Below are 21741 nucleotides of genomic sequence, written 5' to 3'. Positions count from 1 at the left end.
ATTTTAGTTTCTTTAACTCACTCTTACAATGTGAATATTTTGTTGTACCAAGAGAAACCTCCTCAAATATTTGGCCTTCATTCCTCAATCACATGTGTTCCTCTACTGAAATATAGGAAAAATCTTCACCTTCTACTTCTCCAGGTCTTATTGCTCTCGTTGTTGTAGATACAATGCGTATCACGGGGTGTTTTTTAAGCAAATTTAAAATATTCTCATTTGCACCACACAAGAACCTTGATTTATGAAAGTTTTTTCCAGAAGCAGATTTACCCATAATATTTATAATAGTTGTCATTTATATATGCAACTATTTATAAAATAAAAAATATATCCCTTAATATCTCATCTTGTTTCACAACAATATATTATATTTTTCAGTCGTGTGCTTCATATAATCCCCAAATTCCTTTATACTACATAATGTAGAACAATTGTTTCTCCAAAAATTGTTTATATCTATTGAATTTAACTTGAATAAAATAAAAGTATTAGCATTGTTTCTTATGGAGTGACGAGCGAGTTGAAAGTATGATTGATTAAGATAAATACAATTACAGGAAGAATGTCTCCCTCTTGTGTCATTGCTATCCATTACCATTTGGTTTCTCTCATTAACACAATCATCAAAAATAACAAGGTTCTTTTTTGATTTATCCAAATCTTGGAGAGAAGGTATATCATCCGTATTATCACGAAGAATACAAGTTATCGGTTTTGATTTCTTTTTATATCTCTGTGTATCACAAAATAGTTGTATTATATCTTCAATGTTGTAATCATTTAGTTTGTTTTGAAGTTTAAATAAACCGATTGTATCTTCTTTTTGAAGACCAGCATTAAAACCTTGTGAGAGTGGTTGATACTCAGGTTGAAAACTCGACTTTGTGAAAATTATTAAATTATCTAATCTAAAAAGTTGGGAGTAAGGAGCATCTTAAAGAGCATCTTTCCACATCCACTTGAACCAACTGAGACATCTTAATAAATTTGGAAGATTTTTATGGTTGTTAAATTTTATCTTATTTTCTCAAATGGGTAAAAAAAAATCATTCATTTATATATTTGGAAAAAAGGTAATTTAATTTATTATTGGCTTTTTTAGAAACTCTATTTTATCCGAAGTTCGGGTTTAATTTCAAGATAATCCATTATTTTATTTATACAATATCGTTTGTTGATATTTCACTGAAAATGGCAATCGTGAATAATATATAACAACAATCCTTTGAACATTTCTCTAATACGTTCAGTTTCTTCCATTGAAAGGAAAGGTGTGTTATCACCCTCATACTTTACATTCATTTCTCCAATCAATCTTGAAAAGTAATTCATTCGGGACCTGCCACCGACCGTCGGGACCTGCCGCCGACCGTCGGGAGCCGTGGGGACCTGCCGCCGACCGTCGGGAGCCGTCGGGACCTGCCGCCGACCGTCGGGAGCCGTCGGGACCTGCCACTGATCGTCGGGAGCTGTCGGGACCTGCCGCCGACTGTCGGGAGCCGTCGGGACCTGCCGCCGACTGTCGGGACCTGCCGCCGACTGTCGGGAGCTGTCAGGACCTGCCGCCAATCGTTGGGAGCTGTCACCAACCATCAGGGGCAGTCAGGCACTGTTACCAACCGTCAGGAAGGCGGTCCCCTCCCGTCCTTTTTGTCGGCGACCAGTGTGGGCGAAGCCTCAAGCAGACTTCAGCCAAATCCAGCTTGCCTATTTTCACATCACTGCATGTGACCTCCAACCGTCAATTCTCACGAGCATTCTCTCCTCACCATCGAACGAGATTCAACTCCAAATTAACACAGGCCTGGCTTATGATGACATGTTCAGGGTGCTGGACGAACGCCATAAAACAGCCATTTGTCAGAACGACTGAGCGAAAACGTGAAGCGCTTACAAAACGTCAATGGGTAACCATCATTTCTCTGTTCAGCCCGACACGAACAAGAGCCATCTGGCGTCCATAGAACTGCCGAATGGGGCATCAAACGTCGATGAAAGAAAGGCGGGTGTCAAACGTCAATGGAAAAAAGGTCAGTCGTGAGGTAAGTGATCCACAGCAATGTTTGACCATCAGAATAAACTCTTCAGGAAAAGCCTGCGGTGTGTTTAATGACTCAAATGTCCTGTAAGCCCAAAGTGAAAATGATTACCAAAATAAAATGTGTAAATAACTCATCTATTTCCAAGCCAATGTGTCTTGATGGAAACGGAATAGAATGAGTCTCCATTGGGCTAACGGCTATCTATCGTGTGCACGAACGGTGAATATCACTCGTGCAGAAATGAAAACTGACAAAATCATCTGTCATGAATGTGTCGTAAAAAGGAAAAGGTTATCACATAAGAAAAAGGAAATCTGTTCTCTACCCTTCTCCAACGCATCAAAGAGTTAGAATCCCACCAGACAAGGGGATGGGTCTATTCTGAACATGCATTTCTGGAAATAACTCTCTGAGGACCTGGATGTTGTGTGCATTACTCCGATCCAACGAAGTCGCTCACATGTCGCCTCTGTCAACACAGCAGTGTTTAAAGTCAATCACGTGAACATGCCAAGTCGATGGAACATGTGGGGCTTGTAAACGTGGAACAGCCGTTTTGATGCTGTTGAGTGGGAAGGTGAGATATGGCAATGGGGCATAATTGAGTGTTAGTCACAGAGGTGAGGGGCAAAGTAGTGGGGGGGGCGGGGTGAAGAAAGACACAGTAGCTTGGGCAACAAGGAGCTTCCGACACACCCAGTCCTGGTTGTTACTCACTGGGGTTAAAAATTAAATCACCAATTCGGCCCTTCTCGTCAAAGCTGTATAAAGCAACCAAGAAAGATAAACACAGTATGAGCTGTTCGCTATTTCAAACTCTACGATGGTTATTCCATGGTTGCAGAAATTTACATGCAGTACATGCATGAGAACCCCAACACCACACTTCCCCATCAGCCACCTTTCCGGTTTCATTGCTTATTGGCAGATGATCAGCAACAGCATAGATAAACGCGCACCCTGAATGCCGCCAAACATGTCACATACAGTTCCGATAGCAATCATTACAAAAATACTTTAAGCAAAATCACATCTCTCACCTGTAATTAGAAGAACAGCCAATTAATTCTCACCTAATCAATCATCCTGATATTATCACTCAGTTCTTCTCATCAGAGAAGGCTGTATAAAGCAACCAAGAAAGCTACACAAGGTAAGATTTTTGCGATTTCAAACTCGACTCGTGTTCTTGCACAGCTGTAGGCATTTACCAGCAGCACATGCACGAGAACTCCAATGCTACACGCCATCAGCTATTGTACCGGCTTTAAAGCATATTGGTATATTGTCAGCGATAGCATACAAATGCATACCACCGAGCTGTTACGGGTAACATATGGCCCCAATTGCAGGTGAGAGATGCAATTGGGCTTTTTTAGAATGCATTTATTATCCCGCCCCTGGGAGGGAGGAAGCGGGATATTGTAATTGTCTGGTTTGTTTGTTTGTCTGTCTGTCTGTTAGCAACTTTACGGCAAAACGGCTTTAGCAAACACTATCAAATTTAATCCACAGGTGGGAAATGAAGCTTGGACGACCCCATTAACTTTTGGGTCCAATTGGATCAAAGGTCAAGGTCACGAAAAGATCAAAATCGTTTTTCGCTCATAACTTCGTCAAAAATAATCTGATTCACTTCAAACTAAGCTTATAGTGAACCTTATTCTATTTGTCACTTATAATCCCACCCATTCCTAGAGTGAAAAATGCATATTTGTGAAGATCAGTCGGGTTCGAAGTTTTGGGGGTCATGGTCATCGGTCAAAATTACAAAATGGGCGGGATTTGTTGTGCCTGGCACCACTTGTTTAGTTATGCAGTACTATTGGCATTGCAAGTGGTACATGTGTGGCAGCCTTAGTAGTGCACACAGTCGCTCACGATCAGCAAGTAAACATCAAAACCGGTATGACGGCTGATGAGGGTGTATAGCATTGGGGTTCTCTTGCATGTGCTGCGTGTAAATGCCTGCAGCTGTAGGGGAACTCTGGTCAAGTTCTAAATAGCAAAGGGCTAAACCTATGTTAGTTTTCCTTGACTAGAACAGCCAAATGGTGATTTAATTATTGTAATCCTAGTTACAGCTGGGATGATTGATTTGGTGAGAGCAGATTTGTTGATTTTTCAATATTGTTATGAGTGAGAGGTGATTGTGCTTTAAAACACACACACGCACACGCACACGCGCGCGCGCACACACACACACACACACACACACACACACACACACACACACACACACACAGCCATTGACCTTCATGGAAGTTGTTTCCGAGAACACAATGGTTGACGGCGGCGCCATCTCGTGGCGGCGCTTTTCTCCAGAGTTTATGGGGCACTTATCAGGAGAAATCTGCCTCGCCAATGGATGCCAACTCGCAGGGTTTGTCCATGCTCACTTTTCTGGAAAATGATTAATGTTAAGCAAGATGGCAGCACGTTCCCTTTTGTAAAGCCTTTGGTATGACAATTCCTTTGTGATTGTAACCCTTAACCCCTGATCTGGTTCTTCCAACTTTTGATTTCAATCCACGCTATCCCTCTGATAGGTGAACCATGACAATGACCCCTCCTTCTCTCATGGACCAATTGGCGTGTGCGCGCACGAACACACCTTTGATCAATCCTCAGTTTTCTCTCATGCTTTGAAGAAGGGCTAATGCCAGAAACATGCAGATTGTTGAAACAAGGGAAGCATCATCGCAGTTTGGTCTCAGAACTGCGGCGCAAGATTATTGGCTGGATAAAGCTTGGTGTGTGTGGTGATCAATTCCTTTCTGGCCGTTTACACTTAATCTGGCTTTGAGCCCGAGCTCTTTTCACAAAGAGAAAAACTCTTCCTGAAAACTATCTCAGAAAGAGTTTCACCACAAAATATGAGTATCAAAAAATATTTATTCTTTTAAGAGAGGGTTAACCTCAGGGGGCGGGGGAGAAGAAAATAAAACAGTACATTATAACATTATTAAGACTACAAAACATCTCCATCTCCCAAAAGGAGGAGTTTGGTGGACCCCTATCCCCACATATATTCTTCCTCCCAACCTCTTTTCTACACTCCTCCCACATGGCCCGATTGTCATTTCTATTCCCCCTTAATTTCCTTCCTCAATTGAGAACAGTAAAACGATGTTTTAAATTGAGAAAAGCAATTACATCTGCTGCTAGCTAAAAGAATCAAGTACGAGGTCAGGATCTCGTGCTGTAAGAAGCAAATGGAGACGCCGGCTGAGTTCTGATCCAACGCGCCGGGACGTGGCTGTTACACCCTCTCCACGGCGAATCATTAAACTGGTCAGCAGATCTGCACGTTCGTGCTCACTGGCACAACTCTTGTACGCCTGTAGTCAAGTCAGAAGGAGTGGGGGTAGGGGTGGGAGGAGGTTGTATTGAGAAACTGCCAGTTTGAATGCAAATGAAGTTCGCATTAAGCACTGCTGAAATGAAACAGTTGTAAAGCAATCATAAACTGAGTTGAGGTACATTAAAAAAAAATTTAGAGGCTTATTCCATAATAGTTTATTACAATTACACAGCCAGAATCAGTTGTGCTGGTGGGCATTTGACCTTTCGAACATTTATTCAAGCTAAATAAGTAATATTCAAACAGCATTAGCAGAGTCGTGAGGAAGCGAGAAGGTGAAGCAAAACAGATGCTCAAAATAGAAAGCATCTCAAAATGCAAAGCCCATCCGTGTCCGCTTTGTACTACAATTAAACTTGATGAAAACAAGTTTAAAAAAAAAAGTACATTTTATTCATTGTGTTCTCTACAATCTCAAAATAAAGGTTTGTTGAAGATTTGATGACAAAAGCTCAATTGTTAAAAATGTTACGGCCTGGACATACACATTGAATCTCAATGGTAAACAAGGATGTTGATTAAAACATTTATGGCTGGTCTACTACTTCACCAACGACGTCATCCTCACAATCCTTTATTCCCCATTGGGAGTGCAATGAGATGTGCCAAGTTTCAAATTTTTCCGAACAGTGGTTTCAGAGATGGTTTTTTTTTGCATTTAATCCAAGATGGCTGCCATATCACATGACATATGACATCACAATTATCATGGAAATATTCTCCATTGGGGGGGGGGAGGGGGGGGTCGCTCCTACCCTGAAAATGCGTCAATAGGACAAGTGGTTGCTGAGGAAAAAAAAAGTCTAAAAATAAGAGCAAAAAAGGGTCGAATAATAACAATAATAATGAAAATTCTTTTCATAAATATCTTAATTTTTCTTCTCCATATTCTCATAATAAAGCTTCATTGGAAATTTGATGACGAAAGCTCAAGTGGTAAAAAAGTTATGCCCCAGACAGACAGACGCAGACACAGAAGCGATTGCAAAACCCCATCTTCCGCTGCGGATGACGGGCGAATTAGAAAGGAAGCAGCATTCTTCCTACTGGGTGCAAGAAAAGTTCAAGTGGTGTTTAAAAGGCTCAACCACTACACATTGTCGATTAGAATACCTTGCAGAGAAGTTGGGGTGAGGGATATGCTTCGACAATTGCAGACGCTGCTTCAGGTCCAACACGGTTTAGCTGATGTATTTGTCTCTTCCATAGCTGCAGGTATCCTTTTCCAGAACTCTCGACCCTCACTCCACCTGCAAAGTCTGCCTCCAGGCAGAAAGAAAATGCTGGCTGCTCCTTGCTCCGCCTGACAAAAGTAAACATCATTCCTGTGGATGGAGTGGTCTGACTAATGACAAAGTCCCTTCAAGTAAAGCAGTCTTGATTCAAATGCATCAAAACAGATATTTAATTTCCTTTCAGCTTTGCAAAGCAGAACAAAAATGTAAACCAAACTTACTGGTCAGCCACGGAGAAACATCCTTTCATTCCGCAGTGTTAACTGAGTGTGTATCAACCAAAATGGCCTAATACTCTCACAAAACTATAAAACCCAAGATCATAAGCTGCACTTTGTGTACCTCATAAAACTAAAAGGCGAAAACTTAGCCATAAAGATACCACTGCAGTGAATCATGGGTATGACAGCACAGATGTCAACAACAACAAAAAAGATAGAAAATTGACATGTCAACACAGGAGCTCATGTGCAAGTGGATGGAAGATGATCAAATCAAGATTTATAATCATGAACAAGGCAAACATTACAACCAAAACTCAGATGAGAAAATCAATTGTGGTCTTTTTCAAAGAGGTCATTTTTTAGATCCTCGTGGAGGATCTCCAAGTCTTACTCACGTTGTTGTTCTTCATCTTCTTCTTGTGGACTTTTTTGTTTCACAGCCTCCAGTTTTCATTGAAACTTGGCATATATATATGTAAAAATACCCCGTGCAGACAGTAACCATCTCCGATTTTGAAAATTCCTCCGAGAAAAAAGTTATGACGTCAATATCTCCGCTAATGGAAATCGCCTAAAAATTATCTCCGAAACTAGACAAGCTTTTTGAATTCTGTTTGCGGGAATCGAACAGGGCATTAGCAGAGATGAATTACTGCACATATGATAATTCATTACGATGTCATTCCTATTTTTTGACATTTTTTGTTTCACAACCCAGAGTCTTCATCGGATCTTCGTGAAACTTGCCATGCATATGCAGAAAGCCCACGCACAGGCAGTAACCATCTCCGATTTTGGAAATTCTTCCGAGAAAAAAAAGTTGACGTCATAATATCGCCACTAATGGAAATTGCCTATACCATTATCTCCGAAACTAGGCAAGCTGTTTGAATTTTGTTCACGGGAATCAAGCCGGGCATTAGCACAGATATATAATTATTTATCGCAAACCTGATGCATCACAATGACGTCATATTCACTTTTTATGACGTCATCATTAAGAGGATGAGGATCTTAGCTCAATCGAGCTTCTTTCTCCTCCTCTTCTGTGTATTTGGATGTTGTCCACAAAGAAAATGGGGGTGTGGGTGGGGGGGGCACGCTGTAACATGTCCCTCCCCCCTTTAATCAAGGTTTACTCTGTGTGTGTGTGTAATATATATATATATATATATATATATATATATATATATATATATATATATATATATATTGTGACGTCCACGGGACTTGAACAGTCCCGCCAACGTAGAATGAGCCGAAACGATGGAGGCGGTTTATTTATTTATAACCCAAACATGGCGGTTCTAATCGCTCTACCGCAAACGGGACGAGGAAGGTGGCACGAGTCGCTTTTCACTGAGTTGATGATGTTTATTTGTTTTTTTTATTAACCAGAAATAGCAAGACTCGGCAAGAAGAGGGATCCGGGGCGATTCGACGGGATGGTGTGGGATCGGGCGTGGGGTAAACACAGACAATTCCAATGAATATACAATTCTCAAACCCTCTAAGGTGCCAAGTACACACACACACACACACACACACACACACACACACACACACACACACACACACACACACACACACACACACACACACACCGTAGCTACTTCTGGTGGTCAGGCTGGACTGTGGTGTGGACGCAACTGTCCCTGGATCGGCGTCGGACGAGCTGGCCTTGCTCTCGTCAGGGGGGCAGGAGAAACCGTGGTGCTGTCGACCTCCTGGTCCTGGCCCAAGTCCGCTCACAGCCACCAGGGAACCAGTTCTGGCGCCAAGTTGCGAGCAGGAGAGGGAGGCAGGTCCGCCCGCCGTTCGACCCCGTACTCCGAGTCAGCAGAACCCCAGAGCCAACCAAGGTGAGGCACGAGGCTCAGCAAGGCTCCAAGACACGATGAAGAACACGATCGAATCAGCACAACAACAAGTACGCTTCCCGCGCAACAGCCTCCACACCAAAAAAAACACGATCTTTTTGTTCCGATCTTCTTCCTCTTCCTTTTCGACCCCGAACAAAACCTTTTTATCCTCCCGTCCTCGTCACTTCCAATCGAGCCGTTTTACTGGCCCACTGCCGTCGCCTTCCGCCAATCGTGATCACGGGGCGGAGCCATCCGCAGCCCTGTCCTGTGATGTCACGGCCAGCCTCCAGGGACTACTAAAAGGGGTTTACGCAGACACACTTACCCTATCCCGTGTCCCTATCTAATTACGTGACAATTATCATTTCCCCCTTGAAGAAATGAACATTTACTAGACAACTTATCACCACTGAATTGCTACTTATTACATCGAGATCCTGGTAAACTCGAACAGCATGGCATACCTAATTAAACATCCTAATTACCCTTTGAATGCATACCCCCCCCTCAAACGTAACAATATATATATATATATATATATATATATATATATATATATAGACAAATATATATATATATATATATATATATATATATATATAGACAAATATATATATATATATATATATATATATATATATAGACAAATATATATATATATATATATATATATATATATATATATATATATAGACAAATATATATATATATATATATATATATATATATATATATATACATATACATACATACATACAGTATACATATACAGCGTGTCCCAAAAAATGTACTCACTCTTTAAATGATAATAAATGTGTTGTTTATTGCCTTAGAAACAAGATTAATGGTTAAATGTATAAATGGATAAATGCATGTTTACAAATGTTCAAACTGACGGCAATCACGTTCCAAACACAGTCGATAACGCGGACCAATGGATTCAACAGCGTTACAAATCATTTAATTTGGAACTGCAAGACATTGTCTTTCAATTTCTTCTTTCAGCTCATCGACTGTTGCTGGTTTTGAGCCGTAAACCTTATCTTTGAGATATCCCCATAAAAAGAAGTCCATTGGAGTGAGGTCTGGGGAATGCACAGGGAATTCAACACGACCTCTTCGCCCAATCCATCTGTTCGGAAAAGTTGCTTCGAGATAGGCCCTTACATCACAGTGGTAGTGGGGAGGTGCTCCATTCTTGCTGAAAGTAAATCTCTTCGTCACCAAATATCTCTTCGACACGTGGACCGATGGATTCCTGCAGCAAGTTTAAGTAAACATCCCCAGTGACAGTTTGGTCAAAAAATAATGGCCCTAGGATGCCCGATGCTGATATCCCACACCACACCGTAACCCCTGGTAAGTTTAAATGGTGTTCCATAGTAACATGCGGATTTTCAGGAGCCCAGTCGGTGCAATTGTGTCATTTAACTTGAAGCTGGCCTCATCGCTCCAAACAATTTTGGATGGAAATGCTGCATCTTCTTTGCATTTTCCCAGGTACCACTCACAAAGTTTAGCTCTCCGGTCAGGATCATCTTCATTTGGAGCGTGGATTAATGTTGGAATGTAACTTTTCCAATTAATTTGTTTCAAAATGCGATGGGCGCTTGATTTTGGGATTCCTGTCTCAAGAGCCATTTGTCAAACAGATTTCCTTGGGGATCGGTGGAGGGTTTCCAGCAATTGATTTTCCTTTGCGGGGGTGGTTGATGACCGTGGTCTTCCTGAACGCTCCTTATGGACGTCATGCGCAGTTCCATCTGTTTCAAACTTATCTCGGATGCGAGCAATGGTGCGTCGCGTTGGTGGATCTTTGTGAAAATGTCTTCTAAATTGTCTTTGCACTTCCATGATGTTTTTGTGCTTTCAGTAGCACTTTATGATAATTTTTCTTTCTTCAAAACCTAGTCGTACTTCTGCCATTATTAGGGTCAATTGATCTGAAAAAAAAAAATGAAAAATTCAATGAGAGCCAAAATGTGAGTGAGTGAGCCAAAAATTCAAGGAGCCAAAATGTGAGTACATTTTTTTGGGACACCCTGTATATACACAGATGAGCCAAAACATTATGACCACCTGCCTAATATGCTGTTGGTCCTCCGTGTGCTGCCAAAACAGCGCTGGTCAGCCGAGGCATGGACTGTACAAGACCCCTGAAGGTGTCCTGTCGTATCTGGCACCAAAACATTAACAGCAGATCCTTCAAGTCCTGTAAGTTGTGAGGTGGAGCCACCATGGATCGGACTTGTCGGTCCAGCACAACTCACAGATGCTCAATCGGATTGAGATCAGGAGAATTTGGAGGCCAGGACAAGACCATGAACACTTCATCATGTTCCTCAAACCATTCCCAAACAATGTGTGCAGTGTGGCAGGGCGCATTATCCTGTTGAAAGAGGCCACTGCCATCAGGGAATGCCATTGCCATGAAGGGGTGTACCTGGTCTGCAACGATGTTTGGGTAGGCGACACGTGTCAAATTGACATCCACATGAATGGCCGGACCCAGGGTTTCCCAGCAGAACATTGCCCAAAGCATCACACACCCTCCATCGGCTTGTCGTCTTTCCAGTGCATCCTGGTACCATCACTTCTCCCAGGCAAACGGCACACACGTACACGGCCATCCACGTGATCTAAAAGAAAACGGGACTCATCTGACCAGGCGACCTTCCACCACTGCTCCAAGGTCCAGTTCCGACGCTCACGTGCCCATTGTAGGCGCTTTCGACGGTGGACAGGGGTCATCGTGGGCATTCTGACCGGTCTGCGGCTACGCAGCCCCATACGCAGCAGGGTGCGATGCACTGTGGATTGTGACACATTCCTCCCGTGACCACCATTAAAATTTTCTGTGATTTGTGCCACAGTAAATCTTCTGTCAGTTCGGACGAAAAGGGATAGCCTTCTTTGGCCTCGGGCGCCCAAGGCTCATCGATGCACAACTCCCTGTTGTCGGTTTGTGGTTTGTTCTTCCTCGGACCAATGTCAGTATGGACTCACCACTGCTGACCGGGAGCACCCCACAAGCCTTGCCGTTTCAGAGATGCTCTGACCCAGTCGTCTAGCCAGAGCAATTTGGCCCTTATCAAAGTTGCTCAGATCTTTACTCCTGCCCATTTCTCCTGCATCCAACACATCAACTTCAAGAATTCACTGTTCACTTGCTGCCTTATATATCCCACCCCTTGACAGGTGCCATTGTAACAAGATAATCAATGTAATTCACTTCACCTGTCAGTGGTCATAATGTTTTGGCTCATCAATGTACATATATGCATACAGTATAATATATATATATATATATATATATATATATATATATATATATATATATATATATATATATATATATATATATATATATATACACACATATACATACAGCATTTACAAACATACAGCATACACATACATATACATATATAAACATATACTTATATTATAAACCGCTTTAGCGGTTCGTGTCCAAGCAGACCTCGCTGAGGTACAGTCTCTCGGTGGTCTGCCCGCGCGAATACTTAGGTATATCGATAATTCGGCGATTGACCCTGTCGCGCGTGGGTAGAATGGTGACGAGACCGTGGTGTGCGCTTGGAGCACACCGTGACTGGTTTTCGGCATTGCTCCGAATTGTCCGTTCGGTGGGCGAGACGGCCGCCATTGGTAAAAGCGGCTGTCCGCACGCCGGCGGGCGCAGAATTCGTAACAATATATATATATATATATATATATATATTACATAAAATCATACATACAGTACATATACATATGCACACATAGACATATACATATCCACACAGAGTTCGTATTTGTTCGTTTGTTTAGATGTGCTTCAATGACTCAAAAAAAAAAAAAAAAACAACCAAATTTAAAGGTACTCCAAGTTTGGTTTCTGGCTGGATAGTACATCTGGAGAAGGGGGTTTAAGGTGAGAGGAAGACCCCAATTCTTTCGAAGTAAATGTATATTGGATAGCGCCACCCAGAGGATAAATGGGGTTTCTGAGGCAGCCATTCAAATGAATGGGGGAAAAGGGAAAAAAAACTTTCTTACTCAAGGCCCAAAAGTCCAAAATAGGAGACCGATTTCCTCACCCTTCCACACAAACAAATGTAAAATTGAGACCGACTGAAGCCCCAAAAGCCCAAAATAGGAGACTCATTTATTCCCTTCCCTCTCATTCAAGCAAATGTAAAATAGGACACCGATTTCCTCCCTCTCCCATACAAGCAAATGTAAAATTGAGACCGACTCAAGCCCCAAAAGCTCAAAATAGGAGACTCATTTATTCCCTTCCCTCTCATACAAGCAAATGTAAAATAGGAGACTGATTTGCTCCCTCTCCCATACAAGCAAATGTAAAATTGAGACTTACTGATTAAAGCACTTCTTTCCTTTCATATTTTCATTCCACTCAAAGAGCGAACCAATGAATATTTACCCATGTTCTCCTTTGGGGAATAAATTAATTTTCCTGTTATATTCACTCTATCTCTTCAAGCACGAAAGAAAGGGTTGTGAGTGTGAGTTTTGTAAAATGGGGAAGTGTTTTTAGAACACAGTCGTGCTATGAAAATGAGGAAGTATTCTGTGCCCTTGTCTCTCGTCATTTCCCATGTGGGGAACACACCCTGGAAAAACCATTGTTGTGAAATCTCCCATTAAGTCATCAAGTTGGTTTAAATAAGCAACTTGTGTGCCTTCGTGTTTTATTACGAAAATGGAGCGTTCAGATTATTACTACAACCTTGCAGATCAATCATTTTCACAAGATTGAGAGGTGAGATTTTCAACCCAATTCATTATTTATTGTTTAAAACAGAATTAAATCACCATACAACCAATAATTATTGTATGTCTATTTTCCAACAGGTTGTCCCCAATAAGAACATCGTTAATTAACTGATGTTGAAAATAATTTTTTTGAATATCACGAGGAATGGATAAAAATGACCGACTTCCTTGAAGACATTGATTCGTTTCGAAATGAACTGAATGATATTATTCTTGACTGGAAAGGAATTCTCTCACATCCTTTGATCCCGAGTTCAAGGTGAGGAATTATCACTCTGTCTCTGCTTCGTATGTGTGTATGTGTGTATATATTGTTTCGGAAATGGCCCTTAGTAGGCTACTAAATATAGGATTAGCTCAGATCCCCCATTAAATGCATGTTTAGCTAGGCTGTTCGGTAAAATGGACATTACATGTGTGTCGGGAGGTGTAGGATGCATGTTTATTGTTCGTACAGTGGTGGTGTGCCGAGTGCTTCTTCTTCTTCCTTCCCCTCTACGGACGAGGCCCCGCCCAGTCGGTTGAGAGGGAGTGGCCAAAAAGAGTAAGTAAAACTAAGTGGAGGAGTTTGTCGGCTTCGTAAAGGGGAAGGAGCCAGTGGCTTTGAAGCGAGCGGACGAAGAAGAGACGGTGGTGATTCTGCCGGGAGAGAAACTGGACTTGGGCATGCCGGGTCTGCCTTCATGTTGGCTGGAGAAGCGAGTCAGGGCCGAAGGAAAGGCAGAGAAAGGACTGCAGGAGGTCTGTCTGCCCTCGGCAGCGAACGGAGACTTCTGGGAGTAGTTCAGTTTGGGGAGAAGTACAAAAATGGCAGTCGGTTTTGAGGCCACGAGCACCAAAAGGAAAAAGGAAAGTGAGTGGTGCGATCGGCAGGGAGAGGACCTGGCTGTGGTGTGAGTCTGGAGTCTGCTTCGAGAGGAGGTGATCGACAGGTTCAACCTGCATCTAACGACAGAGCCTCTGACTGTCCCGACTCACCTCACGGCTCGACGACGTTTTGGAATCCCATGGACCCAGCCTGCCGGAGCCTGGCACCCCGATTTAGTCTTGTCTGGTGAACAGGCCAGGCCTGGACTTGTATGCTGGACCTTGAGAGAAATCAGCTGAAACCCATTGTTGATCTGGCGGTTTGGTGCAGTCGACCTCGCGGGGTTTGAACGTGCCGAGGCTGCGTGCGCTGCCGGGAGCAAGAGTACGACGCCTCCATTTCGCCACGCGGCGTGTTCAAGCTTGGGGCTCGAATCCGTGGACATCGGCTTGTTACAAGCGACATTCGTGCTTTTGACAATTTCCTCTCGTCCATGAAAAAATCACCAAGTACTCTGTCTTGTCTGCATGCTGTCTGTCTGTCTTGTCTGCATGTTGTTTAAGGTATATCTCGGTAGGGACCCCCTCAAAACCCGTAATCCGTAGTTCCCGAGTTAAGAACGGGTTATACATTGTTAATAATATTGTCGTGAATATTTTGCTTGTGTTGTGTTCCCCGATGTTCCCAAATAAATCTGGTTGATTCATATGAAGTTGCCGCTATGGATTAATTTGTGTCGCGTCGAGGAACGATCCGTTCGATTGGCATATAAAACCAAAATGGTTAGACTGGCAGAAAACGCTCGGCATCTGACAAAACCAGTCTGTAACCGGGGTCTATTTCCCCAACTGGTAAGGTCCAAGATTACGTTTGTATCGCGATTGAAGACGTGTGACCCGAAGCTTGTGCCGAGCTAGCTGGCGTTATAAACCCTGGAGACGGCGGTGGTGAGGGTGGTGCCAAGAGTCGGGTGAGAATCCCACCACCCCGGGTCCTCAACAATATGGTGTGTGTGTGTGTGTGTGTGTGTGTGTGTGTGTGAAATGTGTGTATGTATGTGTGTGAAATGTGTGTATGTATGTGTGTGAAATGTGTGTGTGTATGTGCATGTGTATATGTGTGTGTGTGTATGTGCATATGTGTGTTTGTGCATGTGTATGTGTATATGTATATGTGTGTGTGTATATGTGTGTGTGTGTGTCTGTGTGTGTCTCCGTGTGTGTGTCTGTGTGTGTGCCTGTGTGTGTGCCTGTGTGTGTGCCTGTGTGTGTGCCTGTGTGTGTGCCTGTGTGTGTGCCTGTGTGTGTGCCTGTGTGTGTGCCTGTGTGTGTGCCTGTGTGTGCGCCTGTGTGTGCGCCTGTGTGTGCGCCTGTGTGTGTGCGCCTGTGTGTGCGCCTGTGTGTGCGCCTGTGTGTGCGCCTGTGTGTGCGCCTGTGTGTGTGCCTGTGTGTGTGTGTGCTTGTGTGTGTGCGCTTGTCTTTGACTCATCTATATATTAATACTGAAGGACCAATTTTGTGATTCTCCTCGCGGTCACGTCACGTTTTTCTCGGTACTGTGACCTGGACTGAAAGAAACTTCATACCTGTAAGAGTGCATCGCACATCGTGGCAATAGTCAACCTTCAACTCTGAAGCAGAATAAACACTTTTCGTTTTACATTCGTTTACATGGCGATGGCGACGTGTGACGTTACCGCTGAGAGGCGTAAGGACGTCATGACATCAGTCATTACGTCTGTCGTCGACAAACCGTCACCGCTGAGCGGTGCAATTCCACTCCTCGAAAATGGCGTCTGCAATGTAAAACCCTCTTCTGCACATGCTGACTACCTCAGAATGTGAATTTGACACAAAACAATGTAACAAGAAACATTGTATCTATCTATCTATTAATACTGAAGGACCAATTTTGTGCTCCTCCGAGCGGTCGCGTCACGTTTTTCTCGGTACTGTGACCTGGACTGAAAGAAACTTCATACCTGTAAGAGTGCATCGCACATAGTGGCAATAGTCAACTTTCAACTCTGAAGCAGAATAAACACTTTTCGTTCATGCAACGGAATCCATCTGTGACGGGGTTTCGGCTAGTTATTATTATTATTATCATTTTTTTCATTTTAAACACCTAACTGGATGAATCAAACACACAACTTAATCTTCTGGAGAAATCTGACGTGACACTATCTTCTGGAGGTAAATGTTATATTTACTATTTTATTAATATCATAAAATAATCAACTTTATATACTCTAATTGTTCTTCACTCTTCATTTCAAAACATAATATGGTATCCGAGTTTCAAAATCACAAGACATCTGAAGCAGACTGCCTGGAAAGATCGTCCATTTTCGCAACTGAATATTTACCCAAAGAAAAATGTTTATTTTCAATCTTGATTAATTATATTTGCTTTCCTTATAATTATCTGATTTTAAATTACAAGAAAAGAATAAAGATGTAAGGGGGGGGGTAGATGGCTCCCCCAACGACCCACCACCCCCTCATCCCACCCCCTCCCCTCCCCATGTGTGTGTGGGGAATGGTGGGGGGTGGGGCTTGTGTGGATGGGTGGGGCTTGTGTGGGCGGGTGGAGCTTGTGTGGGCGGGTGGGGCTTGTGTGGGAGGAGCAATTTTTTTTGAAATTAAATAAACATGTTGTGTGTGGGGAACAAATTAACTAATTAAATAATCACTCATTATGTGAATATGATGGATCTGGATGGTGTTTGCGTGGGTGGGGCTTGTGGGGGTGGGGTTTGCGTGCATGTGGGTTTTGGGGGGGGAGCTTGTGTGGGGTGGGGTTTATGTGTGGAGCTTGTGTGTATGGAGATTGTGTGGGTGGGTATGTGTGGGTGTGGCTTTTGTGGGAGGGGCTTGTGTGGGTGGGGCTTGTATGGATGCGACTTATGTGGGTGGGGCTTGTGTGGGCGGAGTTAAAAAATAAAATTTCAATTTATCTGTCTTTTGTAATTCCTGTGAATAAAATGAACCGAAAATCTCTTCCCCTTCGAAATCACATACCTTATAAGACCAAGGAACTGTATTTATTACATCAACGATTTAAAGAAGATCATTTGTCCATCGCTTTGTATAACCTTTTTCAAAATGAGATTTTACCGATAATATATTCTTGCGAAATCACCAATTTTGAACTTACGCTTTCTAACATTAATCTCTTTTTCATATTCTAATTTTGTAAATGTTTCTGATTGTTTGGTATTCGTTGAGGTGTGAATGGTATCATTATACTTATCTACAATATACTGAATTAAAGACGACCATTGTTGAGAACCGAGTTGAGTGAATTTTTATAGTCTCTCTTTTAAAGTGCGATTGAATCGCTGAATAACAAACCCCTTTTCCTTCATGAAAGGTGCTGTATAATATAATGTTGTTATTTTTTAGGAAATTCATGAATGTTTTGTTGTAGAACTCTGTACCCTCATCAGTCCACAATTTTTTAGGTTTTCACTTACTTTTATTAAATATCTGTTGAAAGGCAAACATGAGTGTATTCCCAGTTTTGTTTTTCAAAGGGACGACCAACACATATCGACTCCTAAAATCAATAACGGTTAAAGCATACTTGTACCCCTTATTATTGAGTTCAATTAAATCACCGGACCAGATACAATCAACTTCCTTGGAATAAACCTTCCTTCTATGAAACTTTGTGATTATTGGTTTATGTAATTCATCAGCTAATTGCTCTTCAATCTTAATGACATCATTAGAGCTATTAACTTTTTTGAATTTCCAAGCCCAAGTTTCAATTTCGCACTGATCATCTTCTTCACGATGAACCTATCAACTTTCTCTCTCAAGGTTGGATTTTGTATCAGAGACAAATTATACAACATTTCTCTATCGGCTTCAAGTTTTTCTTCCAACGTTGTGATATTTCCATAATCAATATCGTGCCACATGAACACTTCATTAGCCCTATTGATAGGTTTGCTCCATGGTTTCTGATTGTCAGCCTCATCTAATCTTTTATTCAAGTTTGTTCCTGGACCACAGAAAGAATACCCTGGTAGATGTAATTTCCCTGGTATTACAGTAGTTGTAAATTGACTTCCTGATAAAAACTTTTGTATATCTCCCCCACGTCTGTGTTTTGGGAATTGACTTTTTTTTGAGCCACACACCGAACATGTACCTTTTTGTATAACCCTATTATTTTTACTTTTAACATACGATATATTTTTACTCTTGGTTTTGTTTTTACATTTTAGACAATAACTCATTTATTTATGAGAAAAATTCCCATAGAATGCAAAAACCTTTTTAGTTTCCAACATGCACATTTGAATCTTAATTTTTAAAACATCAAGAATCCTCAGAAACACCTTCACTCTCCTCCATTTATTTAAGAAAAAAAATGTAAAACTTTAATTTCAGTCAATCACAGCAAGGAAAACGATGTTAATAGTTTTGACACAAATATTTCTAATAGACCTGTCAATTCTTTATTTTCCTCCTCGGTGCGTTGAGATATATTTATTTTCTGCAATACCTCCAATCTTTTTCTCATGTCACTGGCTTCCATATTTTTATATTTATTTCTTCTCTCTCTTCTCCCTTGCCTCCTCCTCTCTCTTCTCAATTGCCTCCTTCTCTCTCTTCTCCCTTTCCTCCTTCTCTCTCTTCCTTTGTCTCAGTTTCTTCAACTCCTTCCTCGTCCCTTATGATCCTTGAATCACTTACACCCCATAGATTATCATACATTGGCCTACAGGCCCGTCTGCCCCCTTGTCTATGAGGGTGGCCTCTTTCCTTTGCTTTTGAGTAAATGTGTGTTGGCGCCGTCTGTAAAGTAGAACTGTATAAAGTGTTGCCGTGTGTGCGCGTAGTTGGTAGTAACTCTGCGTTGTCGTTGCTTTTGTTTTGATTGCTATATGTGCATTTTGACTGTTTGGCTGTATATGTGTGCTTTCCGTGTGCCGGGAAATAAATGTGCTTTGTGTGACCTGTTTTCCCGTTTCGCTTCATCTTTTCTTTGTTGACCCTCCATCCTGCTTCACGTAAAGGGTTCGTAGTGGGCTTAATACACCCGGTGATTAATCGGAACCGTCGAGGCCGACGATAACATCGCGCGGTTATCACTGTAGCACGGAACGGACCGCTTAAGCGGTTCGTGTCCGGAGTCGACCTGCGGTGAGGTACGATCGCCCAGTTTACCATCCGCGTGGGTACTTAGGTCGGTCGAGTTTGGCGAACAACCCTATCCTACGCGGGTGGCCGATTGGCACGATTGTGGTGAGGTCGAAAGGCCCACCCGTGACTGGCTCCAGGTGATAGTTCCCAGAGGGTCACGACTGAATTGTCCGTCCGGTGGGTGACGCGGTCGCGATTCGAGTGACGCGGCCGTTCGCACGCCGGCGGGCGCGAATTCGCAACACTGGTGTCAGGAGTGGGATACGAACCCATCCCCCTCCTCGCAACACTGGTGTCTGGGAGTGGGATTCAAATGTCTCCCGTCTCCAAGCTAAATTCACGGGAATCAGTTCAGGGGTGAGAGGAGCGACCCGCGATTCTCTCCAAATTACGAGCAATTTAAATTAACCCCTTACGAGAAATAAGATGGCGTCTCAAGGCAAGCGGGTGCCGGTGATAGGAACGTATATATGTAGAAATGTAGGATTCATGGCCCAGGTCGGTTCTTTTTATAATTATAACCCGAGCACTAACTGTGGTCAGTGGGAGCGGCTTGAGCACGAACTTTGCCGGCAAACGGAGTCGCACAATGGCAGCGCGATCGCACCTCAGTGCAGCACGGAGCGGGCTGATATTAATAGCACAACTAACGGCACAGCACGAGGCGTGAGCTCCCAGTCACTGGTTCAAGCCACGTGGTCACGGCATGTGCCATAGCAGGCGTGGCAGGATGACTATGCGAGCATTGGCAGGCTTCAGGCACAATTGGGGGATGTCTTGGAAAAGGTGAAGCGTTATGAATAATATATCGAGGAGGTGCAAAGTGGAGTGGACGAGTCACAACGGCACGCAGACGAGCTTCAGAAAAATTACGTGTACGGGGGGACACAGCGATTGGACGATTTACTGGAACGAATTCGGTGGAAAAAACATGACTTGGCCAACAGAGTCGACACACTATGTGGGAAAAAGAATTTGGTAGTGTTTTATACCCGTCAGTTGGAATATGCGAAGAGCAAACTGAACAAAAGAATAGAGGAACAGCAGATTGGTATCTCCCAGGATAGGAAACAATGGGAGGAAGAATGGAAAACCGAGCTCGAAAAGAAACAAAAGGAGCACGACTTGGAAGTAAAACAACTAATGGAAAAATTGTTGGAGGAAGCAAGGCGGTTCAAAGAACTGGAGGAGAGAGTGAGTGAAATACAGTTGGAAGAGAAAAAAATGTGAACATGATGGGGAGTTGTAACAATTGAAGGAAGAGATAAGAACAGGCAATCAGGAAAGAGAAAGCCTAGAATGGAAGATAAAAAGAGGAGAGAGAGACAGCTGGAGGAAAGGACGGAAGAATTGCTGGAAAAGTCTGAACAGTTCAAAGAACTGCAGGGAGAATTGAGGGAGGGAGAAAGGAAAACAAAGCTAGAAAAGGAAAAACGCAAACAAGATGGGGGAATTGGAACTACTGAAGCGAGAGGTAAGGGCAGGCCAGTTTAAAAGAGAAATTCTTGAATGGGAGATAAGAATGGGAAAGGAATGGCAGAAAAAACTAAAGGAATACAGTAAAAAAAGGGACGAATTGAGGAGGGAAGCAGTGGAAAGAAGGGATGAAATGAGTGAAGAAGCATGCAAATTGAGGACGGAATTAGAAAAAAAAAGCTTCCGAGTTACGGAAACACCAGAACAAACAGACGGAATTACAAAATGGGCTGAGGACGTTTAAAGAAGAAAGAACGAAAACGGAGAATGAAACGTTAAGGAACCACACTAAAAAGATCGAACAATTAGAAGCCAAAGCAAGGTTGGAGTGTGTGGAGATGAGAAAGGAATTGGAAAAGAAAGCTTCCGAGTTACAGAGACACCAAAACAAAGAGACGGAATTACAAGGCGAGTTGAGGATGGTGAGAGAAGAAAGAACAAGGACGGAGAATGAAACTTTAAAGAACCACACTGTACAGATTGAACAGCTGGAAGCGAAGGCCAGATTAAAGAATAAGGAACAATAAAGAGTACTGAAAGAACAGGGAATGAGACAGGAGAAGGAAATTAGTCAATTGAAGGAAACCACGAGATTGCAGAATGAGGAACAAGAGAGACAATGGGATAGAAAACAAAAGAACATGAAGCAGAGGTTGACCAATTGAAAGAAAAGCCGAGGCTGGAGTGCGAGGAGATAGACAAAGAACAACGAATGAAACACAAAATGGAGATGAACCAAATGAAGAAAACCACGAAACTGGAGAA

At 42.6% G+C, this 21741-nt stretch overlaps 1 protein-coding gene across 2 annotated transcripts in view; it reads right to left on the bottom strand.

The window, feature by feature from the left end:
* Nucleotides 1-4920: 4920 nt before the first annotated feature.
* LOC147022299 (structure-specific endonuclease subunit EME1-like) overlaps nt 4921-21741 on the bottom strand; it is a 63424-nt gene continuing 46603 nt past the window's right edge. For both annotated transcript variants that reach the window (XM_085893029.1, XM_085893030.1), the window contains exons 9-10: nt 6523-6712; nt 4921-5386 (exon numbers count right to left, since the gene is read on the bottom strand). In XM_085893029.1, coding sequence (XP_085749155.1) covers nt 5210-5386; nt 6523-6712 — 367 coding nt within the window. In that variant the 3' untranslated portion in view covers nt 4921-5209. The remainder of the gene's footprint in view (nt 5387-6522; nt 6713-21741) is intronic.

This window comes from Eptatretus burgeri, chromosome 8, assembly GCF_056783735.1.
Source record: "Eptatretus burgeri isolate ZD-2024b chromosome 8, Ebu_testis_v1, whole genome shotgun sequence".
NCBI classification, from domain to species: domain Eukaryota; kingdom Metazoa; phylum Chordata; class Myxini; order Myxiniformes; family Myxinidae; genus Eptatretus; species Eptatretus burgeri.
The sequence above is the reverse complement of the archived record's forward strand: the minus strand, read 5'-3'. Positions and strand labels throughout refer to the sequence as shown.